Source organism: Chiloscyllium punctatum, chromosome 20, assembly GCF_047496795.1.
Source record: "Chiloscyllium punctatum isolate Juve2018m chromosome 20, sChiPun1.3, whole genome shotgun sequence".
Classification (NCBI taxonomy): domain Eukaryota; kingdom Metazoa; phylum Chordata; class Chondrichthyes; order Orectolobiformes; family Hemiscylliidae; genus Chiloscyllium; species Chiloscyllium punctatum.
Genome location: NC_092758.1, coordinates 74456196 through 74471442, shown reverse-complemented (window position 1 = coordinate 74471442; position 15247 = coordinate 74456196). Strand labels below are relative to the sequence as shown.

Here is a 15247-nt window from a genome sequence, read left to right as displayed (position 1 = left end):
CATGAATCACTACAAAGTCTCAAGAAAGGAATGAAACCAGATGGACCACCTGGCATTGACCTAGGAACTTAAAGGACAACATCAGAAACAGCCCTGTCAATGCTGCAAAGTCCTCCTTACTCGCATCTGGAGGCTAGTGCTAAATCTGAGAGAGCTGTCTCACAAACTCATGGCATTATACCTTCCTGACAATGTCCCAGATACCACCATCACCATCCCTGAATATGCCCTTTCTCACCAGCAGGACAGACCCAATAGAGGTGGCAGCATAATGGTATGCAATCGGAAGGAAGTTGCCTCAATCTTGACTCCAGATCCCATGAAGTCCCATGGCTCCATGTTAAACATGGGCAACAAGACGTCCGATTGATTACCACACACTGTCCTCGCTCAGCTGATGAACCAGTACTCTTCAGTGTTGAACACAGGAAGGAAGCAAGGGTGCAAAATGTACTCTGGTCGGGGGACTTCATTGTCCATTACCAAAACTACTAGCAGCACCACTAATTGAGCAGGTGGGATCCTAAAGGATGTAGCAGCTGGACTGGATCTGTGGCAGCTGGTGAGGGAATCAACAAGGAAAAACATACCTGACCTCATCCTTATCAATCTGCCAGCTGCACATACCAGTACTATCATGACAAATGAATGAGTGACCATCTCACAGTCCTTGTGGAGATGAAAGTGAGGACTGCAGATGCTGGAGGTCAGAGCTGAAAAATGTGTTGCTGGAAAAGCGCAGCAGGTCAGGCAGCATCCAAGGAGCAGGAGAATTGACGTTTCGGGCATAAGCCCCTCTTCAGGAATGAGGAGGGTGTACCAAGCAGGTTAAGATAAAAGGTAGGGAGGAGGGACTTGGGGGAGGGGTGTTGGGAATATGATAGGTGGAAGGAGGTTACGGTGAGGGTGATAGGCCGGAGAGGGGGTAGGGGCGGAGAGGTCGGGAAGAAGATTGCAGGTCAAGAAGGCGGTGCTGAGTCTGAGGGTTGGGACTGACAAAAGGTGGGGGGAGGGGAAATGAGGAAGCTGGAGGAATCTGCATTCATCCCTTGTGGTTGGAGGGTTCCTAGGCGGAAGATGAGGTGCTCTTCCTCCAGGTGTCATGTTGCCATGGTCTGGCAATGGAGGAGGCCAAGACCTGCATGTCCTTGGCGGAGTGGGAGGGGGAGTTAAAGTGTTCAGCCACGGTGCTGTTGGGTTAGTTGGTGCGGGTGTCCTAGAGGTGTTCTCTGAAACATTCCGCAAGTAGGCGGCCTGTCTCCCCAATGTATAGGAGGCCACATTGGGTGCAGCGGATGCAGTAAATGATTTGTGTGGAGGTGCAGGTGAATTTGTGATGGATATGGAAGGATCCTTTGGGGCCTTGGAGGGAAGTGAGGGGGGAGGTGTGGGCGCAAGTTTTGCTTTTCTTGCGGCAGGGGAAGGTGCTGGGAGTGGAGGTTGGGTTGGTGGGGGGTGTAGACCTGACGAGGGAAGGAGTGGCCTTTCTGGAACGCTGATAGGGGAGGGGAGGGAAACTGACCAGTTCAGTCAGTCGAAGGAGGGTGTCAGTGGAAGGGTACTGGTTGGGTCAGCAGGAAAGGAAGAAGTGGAGGGCTTTGAGTCCTTCGTGATGGGGGATGGAGGTGTACAGGGACTGGATGTCCATGGTGAAGATAAGGCATTGGGGGCCGGGGAAACAAAAATCATGGAGGAGGTGGAGTGCGTGGGTGGTGTCCCGAACGTAGGTGAGGAGTTCTTGGACTAAGGGGGACAGGACCATGTCGAGGTATGCAGAGATGAGTTCGGTGGGCAGGAGCAGGCTGAGACAATGGGTCGGCCAGGGCAGACAGGTTTGTGGATTTTGGGCAAGAGGTAGAAACGGGCGGTGCGGGGTTGTGGGACGATGAGGTTGGAGGCGGTGGATGGGAGATCCCCTGAGGTGATGACGTTATGGATGGTCTGGGAGAAGATGGTTTGGTGGTGTGAAGTGGGGTCATGGTCAAGGGGGCAGTAGGAGGAGGTGTACGTGAGCTGGTGTTTAGCCTCAGTAATGTAAAGATCGGTGCGCCAAACTACCACCGCGCCTCCCTTGTCTGCCGATTTGATAATGAGGTTGGGGTTGGAGCGGAGGGAGTGGAGGGCTGTACTTTGCGAGGGTGAGAGGTTGGAATGGGTAAGAGGGGTGGACAGGTTGAGGCAGTTAATGTCGCGGCAGCAGTTGGCTATGAAGAGATCGAGGGCAGGTAAGAGGCCATCACGGGGTGTCCAGGTGGATGGGGTGTGTTGGAGGTGGGAGAAGGGGTCGTCAGAGGGTGGGCGAGAATCCTGGTTGAAGAAGTAGACGCGGAGGCAAAGGCGGTGGAAGAATTGTTCGATGTCTCGCCGTGTGTTGAACTCGTTAAACCGGGAGCGTAGGGGGATGAAGGTGAGTCCTCTGCTGAGGACTGATCTTTCATCCTCAGAGAGGGGGAGGTCTGGAGGGATGGTGAAAATGTGGCATGGCTGGGAGCTAGGACCTGGGACCTGGTGTGGGGCTGGAGCTGGGGATGGGGCTGGGTTGGACATGGGGGCGGAGTTGGGCGTGGGTGCGGAGATTGGTGGGTGGGCGGAGATTGGCGTGGGGGCGGAGATCAGTGTGGGGCGGAGATGCATGCGGCATGGTCCTTGTGCAAGTGAGTGACGTCACTGGGGGCGGAAGTGGATGCAGCAACGGCAACTCCAGGGGCGGAAGTGGCTGCGGCGACGCCAGAAACGGTGTTGTTCCCGGTGGCTGTGGACCCCGCGGAGGCCGCGAATCTGTCGGCAATGATCTTCCTGGCGATCGTGGAGGTGGTTGTCTGGCCGGTGATCACAGAGGCTGCATGGTTGGTGGGGGAAGAAGTGATGTCATGGTTCGCGGCGGCGTTTGCTGCAGCAGCCGCGTGGGTAATGGCGCCCGAGCAGTTCTGGAGGCCGATGGAAGATACTGGAACGGTTGAGGAATCCAGAGTGTGGGGGTAACAGTTAAGGAATCCGGAATGTGGGGGTACCCCTTCACATATAATAAAAGGTTTTCTTAATTTTGTGGCGTCATCACTGTGTTAAATAGGACAGACTTGGAACAGATCTAGAAACTCAACTGAGGTACTGTGGGTCACCAACAGCAGCAGAGTTGTATTCCAACACAATCTTCAACCTCATGGCCTGACATATCCCCCAGTCAAGCCAGGGGATCAAACCTGGTTCAATGCAGAGTGCAGGAAGGCATGCCAGGAGCAGTACCAGGCATACCTAAAAATGAGGTGTTAGCCTGGTGAAACTACCAAACAGGACTACATGCAGCATAAGCAACAATGATAGACTGAGCTAAGTGATCCACAACCAAGGTCATCAGATCTAAGCTCTGCAATACTGATGCATCCAGTTGTGAATGCAGGTTGAGAATTAAATAACTCATTGGAGGAGGAGGCTCCATGAATATCCCCATCCTCAATGATGGAAGAGCACGTCAGAACAGAAGATAAGGCTAAAGCATTTGCAACAATTGTTAGCCAAAGGTACCAAGTGGATGATCCATCTTGACCTCCTCCTCCGGTCCCCAGTATCATAGATACCCAGTCTGATGCCAGCTTGGAGCACTCCACATAATATTAAGAAACAGTTGGAAGCACCAAACACAACAAAGCCTGTGGGCCCTGACAGCAATAGTAATGAAGACTTGCCACTTGATCCAGAACTTGCCACTCCCCTAGCCAAGCTGTTCCAGTACAGCCATATACTGACATTTCTAACAATGCAGAAAATTATCTAGGTGTGTCTGTACACACAAAGCAGGACTAATCCAACACCATCAATTATCACCTCATCAGTTTACTCTCAATCATCAGGGAAGTGATGGAAGGTCTGATCTATAGTGCTATCAAGCAGCATCTGTTTAGCAATAACCTGCTCAGTGACACCCAGTTTGGGTTCCACCAGGGCCACTAAGATCCTGACATTATTAAAGCCTTGGTGAAAACTAGGAAAAAGAGCTGAATTCAGAGGAGAGATGAAAGTGACTGTTTATGAGATCAAAGCTGCATTCAACTGAATGTGGCATCAAGGAGCCCTAGCAAAACTACAATCAATGGTAATCAAGGGAAAAAGCTTTTTAACGTCAAACCAGGCAAATAGGAAGATGGCTGTGGTTGTTGGAGGTCATTTATTTCAGGTCATGGACATCTCTGCAGGAGTTCCTCAGGGTAGTGTCCTAGATCCAAACATCTTCAGCTGCTTCGTCAACAACCTTCCCGCCATCAGATCAGAAGTGGTGATCTTCGCCGATTATTTCACAATATTCAGCACCATTCACAACCCCTCAGATATCAAAGTAGTCATTGTTCAAATGCAACAAGATATAGGCAATATGCAGGGTTGGCGGGACTAACAAGTGTCACACAAATGCCAGGCAATGGCCATTTTCAATCAGAGACGATCCAAGCATTGTCCTTTGACATTCAATGGCATTACCATCACTGATTCCTCCACTATCAATGTCCTGGGCATCTCTGATGAAGGGCTTATGCCTGAAACATAGATTTCTTACTCCTCGGATGCTGCCTGACCCCTGCTACGCTTTTCCAGCACCACACTCTTAACTCTGATCTCCAGCATCTGTAGTCCTCACTTTCTTCTGGGGATTATTGTTGACCAGAAATTCAACTGAACTCACCAGATAAACATAGTGGCTACAAGAGCAGGTTACAGGTGAGAAATACTGCGACAAGTAACTCACCTCCTGACTCTGCAAATCCTGTCCACCATCTACAAGGCACAAAGCAGAATATTCCCCACTTGCATGGATGAGTGCAGTTCCAACAACACTCTAGAAGCTTGACACCTTCCAGGACAAAGCAACCTGCTTGACTGGCACCACATCTACAGATATTCGTGCCCTCCATCACTGATGCACAGTAGCAGCAGTGAGTACTATCAACAAGATACACCTCAGAAATTCACCAAAGATCCTTAGGCAGCACCTTCTAAACCCACAATCACTTCCATCTAGAAGGACAATGGCAATACATGAGAAGACCACCACCTGCAAGCTCTCCTCCAAGCCATTCACCATCTTGAATTGGAAATATATTGCTTTTCTTTCCCCATTGCTGGGTTAAAATCCTGGAATTATTTCCCTCAGGGCATTTTGGGGCCTACCTAAAGCACATATACTGCAGCAGTTCAAGACGGCAACTCACCGACACCTTTTCAAGGGCAACTTGAGACGGGCACAGCCAGCAAGATCCATGTCCCATGAGTGAATAAAACAAAAGCTCATGTAACAAACAGAAGTCCATAAACAGAACAACGGTAATACTGCGAGGTGAAGAAAAACCTCCAGTGACTATACACATCGAAATGAAGAGAAAGTACAACCGGCAGGGAAAATGCAAGATGCTATGAAGCTTCCCAGCTCTGTGTCATCAAAATGACCTATGGGTGCAAATACTATCCTGTCAACATTGAAGAAAGCATTCTGTGCAGGAAAATTGGCCATTTGAGAAAGATGTGCTAAATTAAAACTTCTACTTTTACATTTTCAAAACATAATGAAGAATCTCTGTCAGAAGACTAACAAAGTATTTTCTTGGTAAGATCAATGATTCCAACCATGCACTCTGGAATACAGGTATATGCATTTACAGACACTTCAGGAACTTTAAACTAACTACTGGAATCAGTATAACTGTCTCATCAGTCAATAAACTGTGGCTGCCAATATATTGCCTCTATATGAAAGTAAGAATATATGAACTTGGAACATCAGTAGGAAATTCAAGCCTGCTCCAACATCTTTGTCTCAACTTCACTTTCCTGCCCACTCTCCATAATCCTTCAATCCTTCATAAATTAAAAATCTGATTATCTCCTCCTCAAATTTACTCATTTCCTGGCATCCACTTCATTCTGGGGTAGGGGAATTCTACAGGTTCACAACCATTTGAGAGAAATAATTTCTCCTTGTACCTGATTTATTTCTACTACCCCTTATCCTAAATCTCATTCAAGATTGTCCCACATGAGCAAGCATCTGCTTTATATCACCTTTATCAATCCCCTTTAATATATTGCATACCTCAATTAGATTTCCTCTTATTATTTTAAATTCTCGTGAGTATAGGCCAAAACTGCTCAATCTCTCTTATGAACACCCCTCATCTGTAGAATCAATATACTGAACCTCCTCTGAACTACCCTCAATGCAACTACATCCCTTCTCAATTAAGGGGACGAATATTGCATGCAATGCTCCAAGTGTGGTGCCTTGTACAGTTGCAGCAACATTTCCTTACTTTTATACTCTATTTCTTTAGAAACAAATGCCAAAATTCCATTTGCCTTCTCTATTATGTGCTGACACTGCATGCTAATTTTCAATGCACAAGGACAGCCAGATCCCTCAACAGAAATTCAGCCACTATGTCTAGAAGGAATCATACTAAATGTCAAGAGAAAGTTACAGGCAACACCCCAGGAAAGAGGAAATCTGACACTGTAGACATCCTATGGTATGCAGAATCAGGAATTCTCTTCTTTAAGTGGAAGAGGTTGTACAGATCTCAAATTCTTCAGGATACTAAAATAAGTTAATCAGCATAAGTTCAAGAATTGCTCAGGCATGACGTCCCCTTACTAAATCCATGCTGACTTGTTCTAATCCAATCCTGCATTTCCAAGAATTTAGAAATCTCATCCTTATTGAGGTTAGCCTAATTGATCTATAATTTTCCATCTTCTGTCTTGATCCTCTCTTGAACAAAGGGGTTACAACAGCGATTTTCCAATCATCTGGGGCTTTCCCTGACTCCAGTAACTTTTGAAAGGTCACAACCAACGCCTCCGCTATTTCCTCAGCCACTTCCCTCAGAACTCGAGGATGAAGTCCATCGGGGCAAGGAGATTTATCAATTTTTAGACCTTTTAGCTTTTCTAGCACTTTCTCTTTTGTAATGGCTACCATACTCAATTCTGCCCCCTGACTCTGCTTAATTGTTGGGATATTACTTATATCCCAACTCATGTCTTCCACTGTGAAGACTGACACAAAGTACTATTAATTTCTTCAGCAATTTCCTTATCTTCTTCCTGCATCAATTTGGAGCAGCCCAATGTGTACTTCTACCTCTCGTTTGTTTCTTATGCATTGAAAGAAACTTTTACTTTCATTTATAATATTACTGGCTAGCCTACCTTCATATTTGAACCTCTTCTTCCTTATTTCTCTCTTTATTATCCTCTGTTTGTTTTTGTAGTCTTCCCAATCTTCTGATTTCCCAGTGCTCTTGGCCACTTTTTAGGCTCTCTCTTTTTCTTTGATACATTTCCTTAGGCAGCCATGGCTGTCTAATCCCACCCCACCCCCTATGTGCCCCCACCCCCATCCTGGATAATCTTTCTTTTCTTTGGGATGAACCTCTGTACTGTATCCTCAATTACACCCAGAAACTCCTGCCATTGTTGCTCTACTGTCTTCTCTGCTAGGCTCTGCTTCCAGTCAATATTCATCAGTGCCTCTCTCATGCCCCTGTAATTACTTTTATTTAACTGTAACAGCATCACATCTGATTTTGCTTTCTCTCTTTCAAACTGCAGACTGAACTCTACCATATTATGACCCCTGCCTCCTAAGGGTTCTCTTACTTTAAGATCTTTTATAAAGTCTGACTCATTACATAGCACTAAGTCCAGAATAGCCTTCTCCCTTGTGGACTCCATCACAAGCTGTTCCAAAAAAAACATCCTGTAAGCATTTCATGAATTCCCTTTCTTTGGATCCACCGGCAACATTATTCACCCAGTCCACCTGCATATTGAAGTCCCCCACGATCACCGTGACCTTTCCTTTCTGACATGCCCTATCTATTTCCCAGTACATCTTTTGCCCCTGGTCCTGACCGCTTTTAGGAGGTCTGTACATAACTCCCATTATGATTTTTTGCCTTTATGGTTCCTCAACTCCACACACACACAGATCCACATCATCTGACCCTCTGGCATTCAGTGCCATCGATTTAATTTCATTCTTAACCAAAAAGGCAATCCTGCCCCCTATGTCCACCTCCCTGTCTTTTCGATAAGTTGTAAATCCTTGGATGTTTAACTGCCAGTCCTGAACCCCCTGCAACCATGTCTCTGTGATGCCTACCACGTCATAATCATTTATGATGACTTGTGACATTAATTCATCTACTTTGTTACAAATACTACGAGCATTCAGGTAAAGCACCTTAATGCTAATTTACTTATCCACATGATTTCCAACATCTCTAGAAATATGACCTAAGTTAACCTTCTTTTTTGCTTCATTCCTAGTCTGCCATGAATTTAAACCCTGCGCACATGCTAACCTGCTGCTTATCTTTCTACTTGCCTCCATAGTCCCTGTCATTTTCCCTTTCCCCTCCCCCCTTGTCCCTTATTCAGGTGGCATGGCTGTACTTGGTTTCTTTCTGGCAAACCTTTGCCTTCGCTTTGATGCAATTTCTTTAGATACTGTCTCTTTATGAGACCCTTAAACAAACTGCTAACAAAGCTTACTTATTTTTTAACCTGTGCTCCTTAAGCTTCTTTGCAGTCTTCTGTTTCTGAAGCTTTCTGTTACTAATATTAAGCCACTCAGGTCATATAAGGGCAAGTAATTCTAGCCTTTTAGCATTTTAGCCCCTTACCTCGAGGCCAGCCTGAAAATATTGTCTTTCTATTTAGGATAAGAGAATTGGGGAAGAATATTATCCTGTTATGTGCACTTCCTTGATCTTTACTGTGAGCTTTACCTGCAACTCTCAAATTGGCAACCGCTCAATAAACTTTCTAAAAGCTCATTGAAAAATCCAGCTCAGGAGTATGTCACGGTGCTCTTGTTCTGATCAATCACATGCCATTGCTGCCTAATGAATTAAAATTATACTGACAAGGTTTTCTGAAAGTTGATAACACTGAAGCTGGGAACTAGGAGTTTCACATTTTCACAAATATACCACTTGATATTTAAGATCCTGCAATTTTGTTTTTATAAAGAATGTAAAGGTACACCTCAGCACAAATCCAGCCAGATTGATAAAGAAACTTATCTGATAATTGTTTACTCACTATCTTCTTCATCCTAAGAATGAAAAGAGATATGTATTGTTAGAGAACAGCCTTGAAATTCAACTTCCATAAATAACAAAATAAATATAATGTAGATTCAGACATATGAAAATAATTGTAATTTGTTCCAGTAAACAATAAACACTTACATCAAGTCTTCTGTCCGGTATACTTGGTCTGATAAACAAAAAGATGAAGATCAATATTTCTTTCAAAAGATTGAAATTACTTCTCTGAAAGGGGATGCTTCAAGTTAGATTAAAGATTTTTCACCAGTGGTGTCTGAGTTTTTACTTTATCCAGCTTTGACTCAATGGTAGTTGGTTGAAATCATTGTAGACATGGTTTAGCTGTTTTAATCCAATTAACAGTCAGTGCGATCTATACTACAAGATTACAATACTGATGTTTTTACTGCTTCTTATTAGTCATGTATGTGGTTGACTCTTAACTGCCATCACTACCTACTCAGTTTAAGGGCCATTAGGAGTGTGCAATAAACACTGACCTGGTCAATGATGCATATTAATGAAACGGTTGCATTAGTAGCATACACACATATAGATCAATGTGAATGTGCAATAATGTAAACTAGGTGGTATTGAATCAATGTCCTGGTTAACATCTACCCCTACTTAATATTCCCATTGATAGAAGTGTTTTAACTCAATCTGGTGAATTGCTATTTGATGTCTTACACAATCATAATGCAAACCCGCCAATACTGAATTGTTACCCAAAACACTGTACAACCTGAAAGTGATCATTAGATGACAAGAATTTGGACAGATGTGAGTAAGTTTCTCATGGAGTCAGGGAGCTTTATACCAAGTACAGACAGGAGAAGTTGTTCCACTGTGTGATTACTGGTGTTGCCAGAGTTATGATGCATTTGATGGGAAGGGACTCCGTGAACTTGTACTGCACATTTGTAGATTTGATTTCCCACTGTACCCACTCCCAAAACTGGAATTTTTATTTATCTCAGAGGATGTTCAATCTCACAGACAAATTAATTTTGATCAGTTCATTGAAATTGCTGCTGCAACAACAATCCCATATAGTTAACATCATTGTTCGTCTCATACCATACCATCCCACACAAGTTTAACAAACAGATTATGTAAGTGCTGAATAATTTGCGCATTTTCATGGATTTATAACTATTTTATTGCTAAATCATAGTTCACTACACCTGAATGCTTTTATCCAAAAACCAACTGCCTACTGGGAGAAACCACAGCACTTTATATTTTCTAGAGATGTTGTGACACACCTCTGGAGCAAGAGACATTTAACCCACCTCTTGGCTCAGATATAGGGTCACTACCCACTACACCAAAAGAGTTCCTGAAAACTCAGCATTTTTGTTTCTTTTATCTCTGGATGGTTTTCTTTTTACAACTACCAAATTACCCATGTTGCAAATTAAAAGAACAATTATCAAGTGCTACCCATGCAGCTCCACAACAACAAATAAAGGGGAAGGTAAATTAAAATAGAGTTGGAGGGGATAATAATGCACTCCAAACCCTATGGTGCCCAAATCTCTCTAAAGACTACAAGGGTGGAAAACCCAATACTTTATAAACTTTATTTTTCTAATCTGTTCTGAGATGTTACTATACACCTCTACAGCAGGTGGAACCTGAACACGGAGGGGTTGAGACCTTCCTACTGCACCAGAAGAGTCCCCAGTACCTCTTTCCAACATCGAGAAGTGCTATCGAACACAACTAAAGAGCTCTTGTCCCACTACCACATCACCATGGGACGTTTCACCTTTTCACCACCACTTATCACTCGTGTTTCTGATTAATTAATTTACCTGTAGACCCTGTCAAGGCAAAGGCAAGTGACACAAAAGATGAGGGAAGAAAGGCCAACAATTAGTATTTTATCATCAATCTGTTCAGAGATGTTATTACACACCCCTGAAGCAGGTGGGACTTGAAACCGGGCCTCCTGGTTTATTGTAGGGACACTATCATTATGCCACAGAGCTCCTAAAACTCATCACTTTTTAAAAATCTACTTTCTTAATCAATCTGTTCAGAGATGTTATTCTACATATCTACAGCAGGTATGACTTGAACTTGGATCTCTCGGTCCAGGGTTAGGGACAGTACCACCGCGTCACATGAGCCCTAGGTTAAAACCCAACTTTCACTTCTTTTCCTTCCACTTCTTCCCCCCCAAAATCACCAATCCTTAAGGGTCTAATTTTTTTAACTTAATCTATTTTTCTAATCAACCTGTTCAGTAATGTTATTGCACATCTCTGCAGCAGGTGAGATGTGAACCCAGACATCCTGGTCCAAGAGTTTGGGATATTACCACTACACAACCACAGGGCACACCAAAATGTTCAATCCTCTCCGTTGGGGATTTGAACCCCACTCTTCTACATGTCAGGCAGGGTTACTAATGACTATACAACCAAGGACCCTAAGGTTAACCTTTGGAGCTTTAAAGTGAAGCACTGGAACCACTGGCGTAAAACTGAAGATTTAAACAGAGCCTCTAATGAGCATCATCTGTCCTCAGTTAACTCATGGTTTATCCCTAAAGGAACCTGCATGACTAGCATTGTCATAACATATTGACCATCAGATAATACAGCACTCTACCCAAACCCCAACACACCAATGTCCTGAGCTGTTAAGGTTCTGGAAATGACCATGAACTCCTACCTTGGAGATGTTTGCCTGCGACCCAATGATGAATTACTTCTGTCTACTGGCATGGTTGGTTTCGGCATCCGAGAGGATGTGGGTTCGGGTCTGTTGCCAAAAGGAGGCCTACACATGTTGAAAAGGAACAGCTGAATTTATTTTGCAGTGAAGGAGAACTCATCAAAAAAATACAGAGACAAGAATTTCCAACTATTGTTATCATCATGTCAGCTTGGCTCAGTGACACGTCAGTCATTCAACCTCGAGCGCAAGACCTAATTGCAAGACTGACTGACATGTCACCACAATACTGAAGGAGTGCAGCACCATCAGAATTGCCATCATTTGGGTGAGATGTTAAAGCAAGATCCTGTCTCTGCCCATTCAGCCGTATTTGAGAAAAAGTTGGGAGTTTCCCTGGATAACATTTAAACAGCTTAATCAAAGCTGATTAAAAATTAATTTCTCACATTGCTGTCTGTGAGTAATCTATTGTTGTCTTCCATGTTCAGTTATCACACTGCAAATGTACTTCAGAAATGTTAGAACTAAATGAGAAAAGCACGACATAAATTCAAGTTTTTTTTTCTTGAGTCATAAAGACCAGGAAAATTCCAGGAATGACTTCCAATCTGTGCTGATTTGAATTTGGTTGTGGGTGGAAATGATGAGACTCACCTTAATGTTTCTCAGTTAATGCATGCTCATAACAATAGTGAAGATTTCTGCTTCTGATCACCATTTCCACACTTGGTTGGTGAATGAAGACCATGAACAGGTATTTCAGTGGTGATCCTTCCAATAGGATAGCACACTCATTGGACACTCATTGTGAAGGGTCCCTATACCAGGGCAAGGTATGAGCATCCAGTCAATCCTTTCAGAGTTACAGTCTAAGGACCAAACCCACAATATACGGCTTAAAACATTAGTTATATCGATCACTTTGATCTTTATTTTGTATTTCAGGACAAAATCTGCCTAATTCCTGATGTATTTATAACTTGTAAACGTGTCTTATGCTTCTGCTATCCTGGGCGAATCCCTTCATTGTTTGAAATATTTCGAAAAGCTTGACAAATAAACTGTTTTGCAAATTACCGCAACATCTTTGTCAATACTCTTTCAGTTAGCAGATTAACAGATCAAAGAATACTCCTAACCATGTTTTAATATCTTTATTCTTTCATGGGATGTGGGCACTGCTGGCAAGGGTGGCTTTTGTTACACATCCTTAATTCCAAGGAACCACGTGTTTTATTAGGTCATTACAGAGGGGACTTATGAGTCACCTGCATTGTTGTGGGTCGGGAGTCACATGTAGGTGGGGCCAGTCAAGATTGGCAGATATCCTTCCTTTCAGAACCAATAGTGAATCAGATGGGGTTTTACAGCAAGGCTGACAGTTGGTATGTGAATAGGTTTATGTTCAGGATTTAACTGAATTCAAATTCCTGCCATGGTAGGATTTGAACTTGTGTCCCCAGAGTATTGACTTATGGCCTTTGGTTAACTAGTCCAGTGACATCACTGCTATGCCACCCCCCTTTTTTTTAACAGATAGGACAGCCTTAGGAGAGTTTTATCCAAGGAAGATAAATATTAGAATAGGAATGAATATGAATTTTTTTCACCAACTTCAATCTGCTGAAGTTGGTTTTCATTTTTACAGCTTATCAAGCGTGCTGAGGTTGAGGTTACTTGACCTTCCCATCCAACAGCTAGGATAGGTGGTCAGTATCCTTTGTTATCCTATTTGCTTTTCCACTTGAATAAAGACTTGAACTTATACAGCACCTTTCACAACCTCACTGTACCCTAAAGTGTTTCATTGACAATTAAAAGCTTTTGAACTGCAGTCACTGTTTTAAAGTAGGAAACATGGGAACCAATTTGCACAAAGTGAGTTCCCACAGAGACAACGGCAAGGTATAAATACTCCTGATCTTTTAGAAATATTGCTGTGGAATCTCTTACATCCAGCTGAGAGAGAGGGGCAGATGGGGCCTTGGGATAATGTCTCATTTGAAAGCTAGCACCCCCAATGGCACAATGCTCCATTAGAATTACACAGACTGTGAGCCTGGATTAAAATTTCATGATGAAGTGGGCTCTGAGCCCACTGTTAACAACCGCACTCATCTCCACAGTCTTTTGGAGGCTCCAGGGAATATGCGACAGTGTTTCCATGTATGCAATGGCAGAAAATATATTGGAAAGCATAATCTTGAACTGAGTTGAGTTCATGGTTTATAGTCTGGACAAACTATGATCTCGATCACTGCATTGCCCACTCCCAAAGATAATTAATTTAAATAACCACACTGATCAACCAAAATAAGAAGTAAAAACACCCAATTCTCATTCATGATAATGACTGCACGTCAAAGGCTGTAACCAAAGATCAAATTTACAGAAGGCATCAAACCAGACATGGAATAGCTCATGATTTAAAGGACATAAAGTACAGAACAATGACCACTTACAAGGGTGACACAGGAAGAGAATATTGGGTGACATAAACTAAATTACACTGAAATGACTGAGAATGAATTTGAAAGCTTGGGGTTTTATTAAACTTGGTTGTCAACATGTCAATTAGCTGTTATCAGGAATTAGCTTATGAACAGTGGTTAACGAACTAGACAAGAGAGAAAAATACAAGTGTGAATAAGTCATATTTGAACTGTATAGTGTTCTGTTCAGACCACACATTGTGTTCATGGAAAGCAGATATTCAATTCTTCAAATTGGTGGAGAACAACAACTAACTCCTCACAGTTTTGTGAGGAATTATTGAAACATTTGGGCTTTATAGATTTCACAGGCACAAATTTCACTAGGTTTTCTGTGGTTAACGTTTGAGGATTAAGGATGAATAAATTTTGCTTGCATTCCTTGTAAAAACAATGAGGGATGGTCTGATCAAAATCTTCAATAAAGTATGGAATGGTTACAGCAGAAAAGGCAGCTATTTGGCCCACTGAAATGCTGCTGGTTTTCTGTCAGGACAATTTAGTGAGTCCCTCTCCCTCATCCACAGACTGAGGAATATTTCCTCTTCAGGTACTCATGAGGCAGATAGAAACACTCATTTAGTGAAGGAAACCAGAATAAAAGGGATATGACTTTAAAACAAAGCAAGGAGTGATATCGGAAGCATTTTTCTCAGACAAAATGTTGGAAATCAGGAACTCTATCTCATTGGTACTGGATCAAACAAAGTTTTCAAGCCCGGAATTGATAGAATTTTGTCAGGTTAAGGTACCAAGGTATATGGAACAATACTGGGTTGGACTGTGGACATGCCATGACCTAAGTGAAAAGACAGAACAGTTTTGAGTGGCCAAATGGCATTCCCCTGTTCCTGCGAGAGGAAGTGATTGTCATGCATTTTTCTCTGTTTTGTTCCAGCCACAAAGTGACGTGGTGACCAATGCCTGGGGAGTTGTGAGGCACAGTAAGTGACCTGAACCTGGATA

At 43.2% G+C, this 15247-nt stretch overlaps 1 protein-coding gene across 1 annotated transcript in view; it reads right to left on the bottom strand.

The window, feature by feature from the left end:
- The window catches only part of lcp2a (lymphocyte cytosolic protein 2a), a 154328-nt gene that overhangs the window by 29709 nt on the left and 109372 nt on the right, over positions 1-15247 (bottom strand). The window contains exons 13-15 of the mRNA XM_072591074.1: positions 11784-11891; positions 9240-9267; positions 9091-9103 (exon numbers count right to left, since the gene is read on the bottom strand). Coding sequence (XP_072447175.1) covers positions 9091-9103; positions 9240-9267; positions 11784-11891 — 149 coding nt within the window. The remainder of the gene's footprint in view (positions 1-9090; positions 9104-9239; positions 9268-11783; positions 11892-15247) is intronic.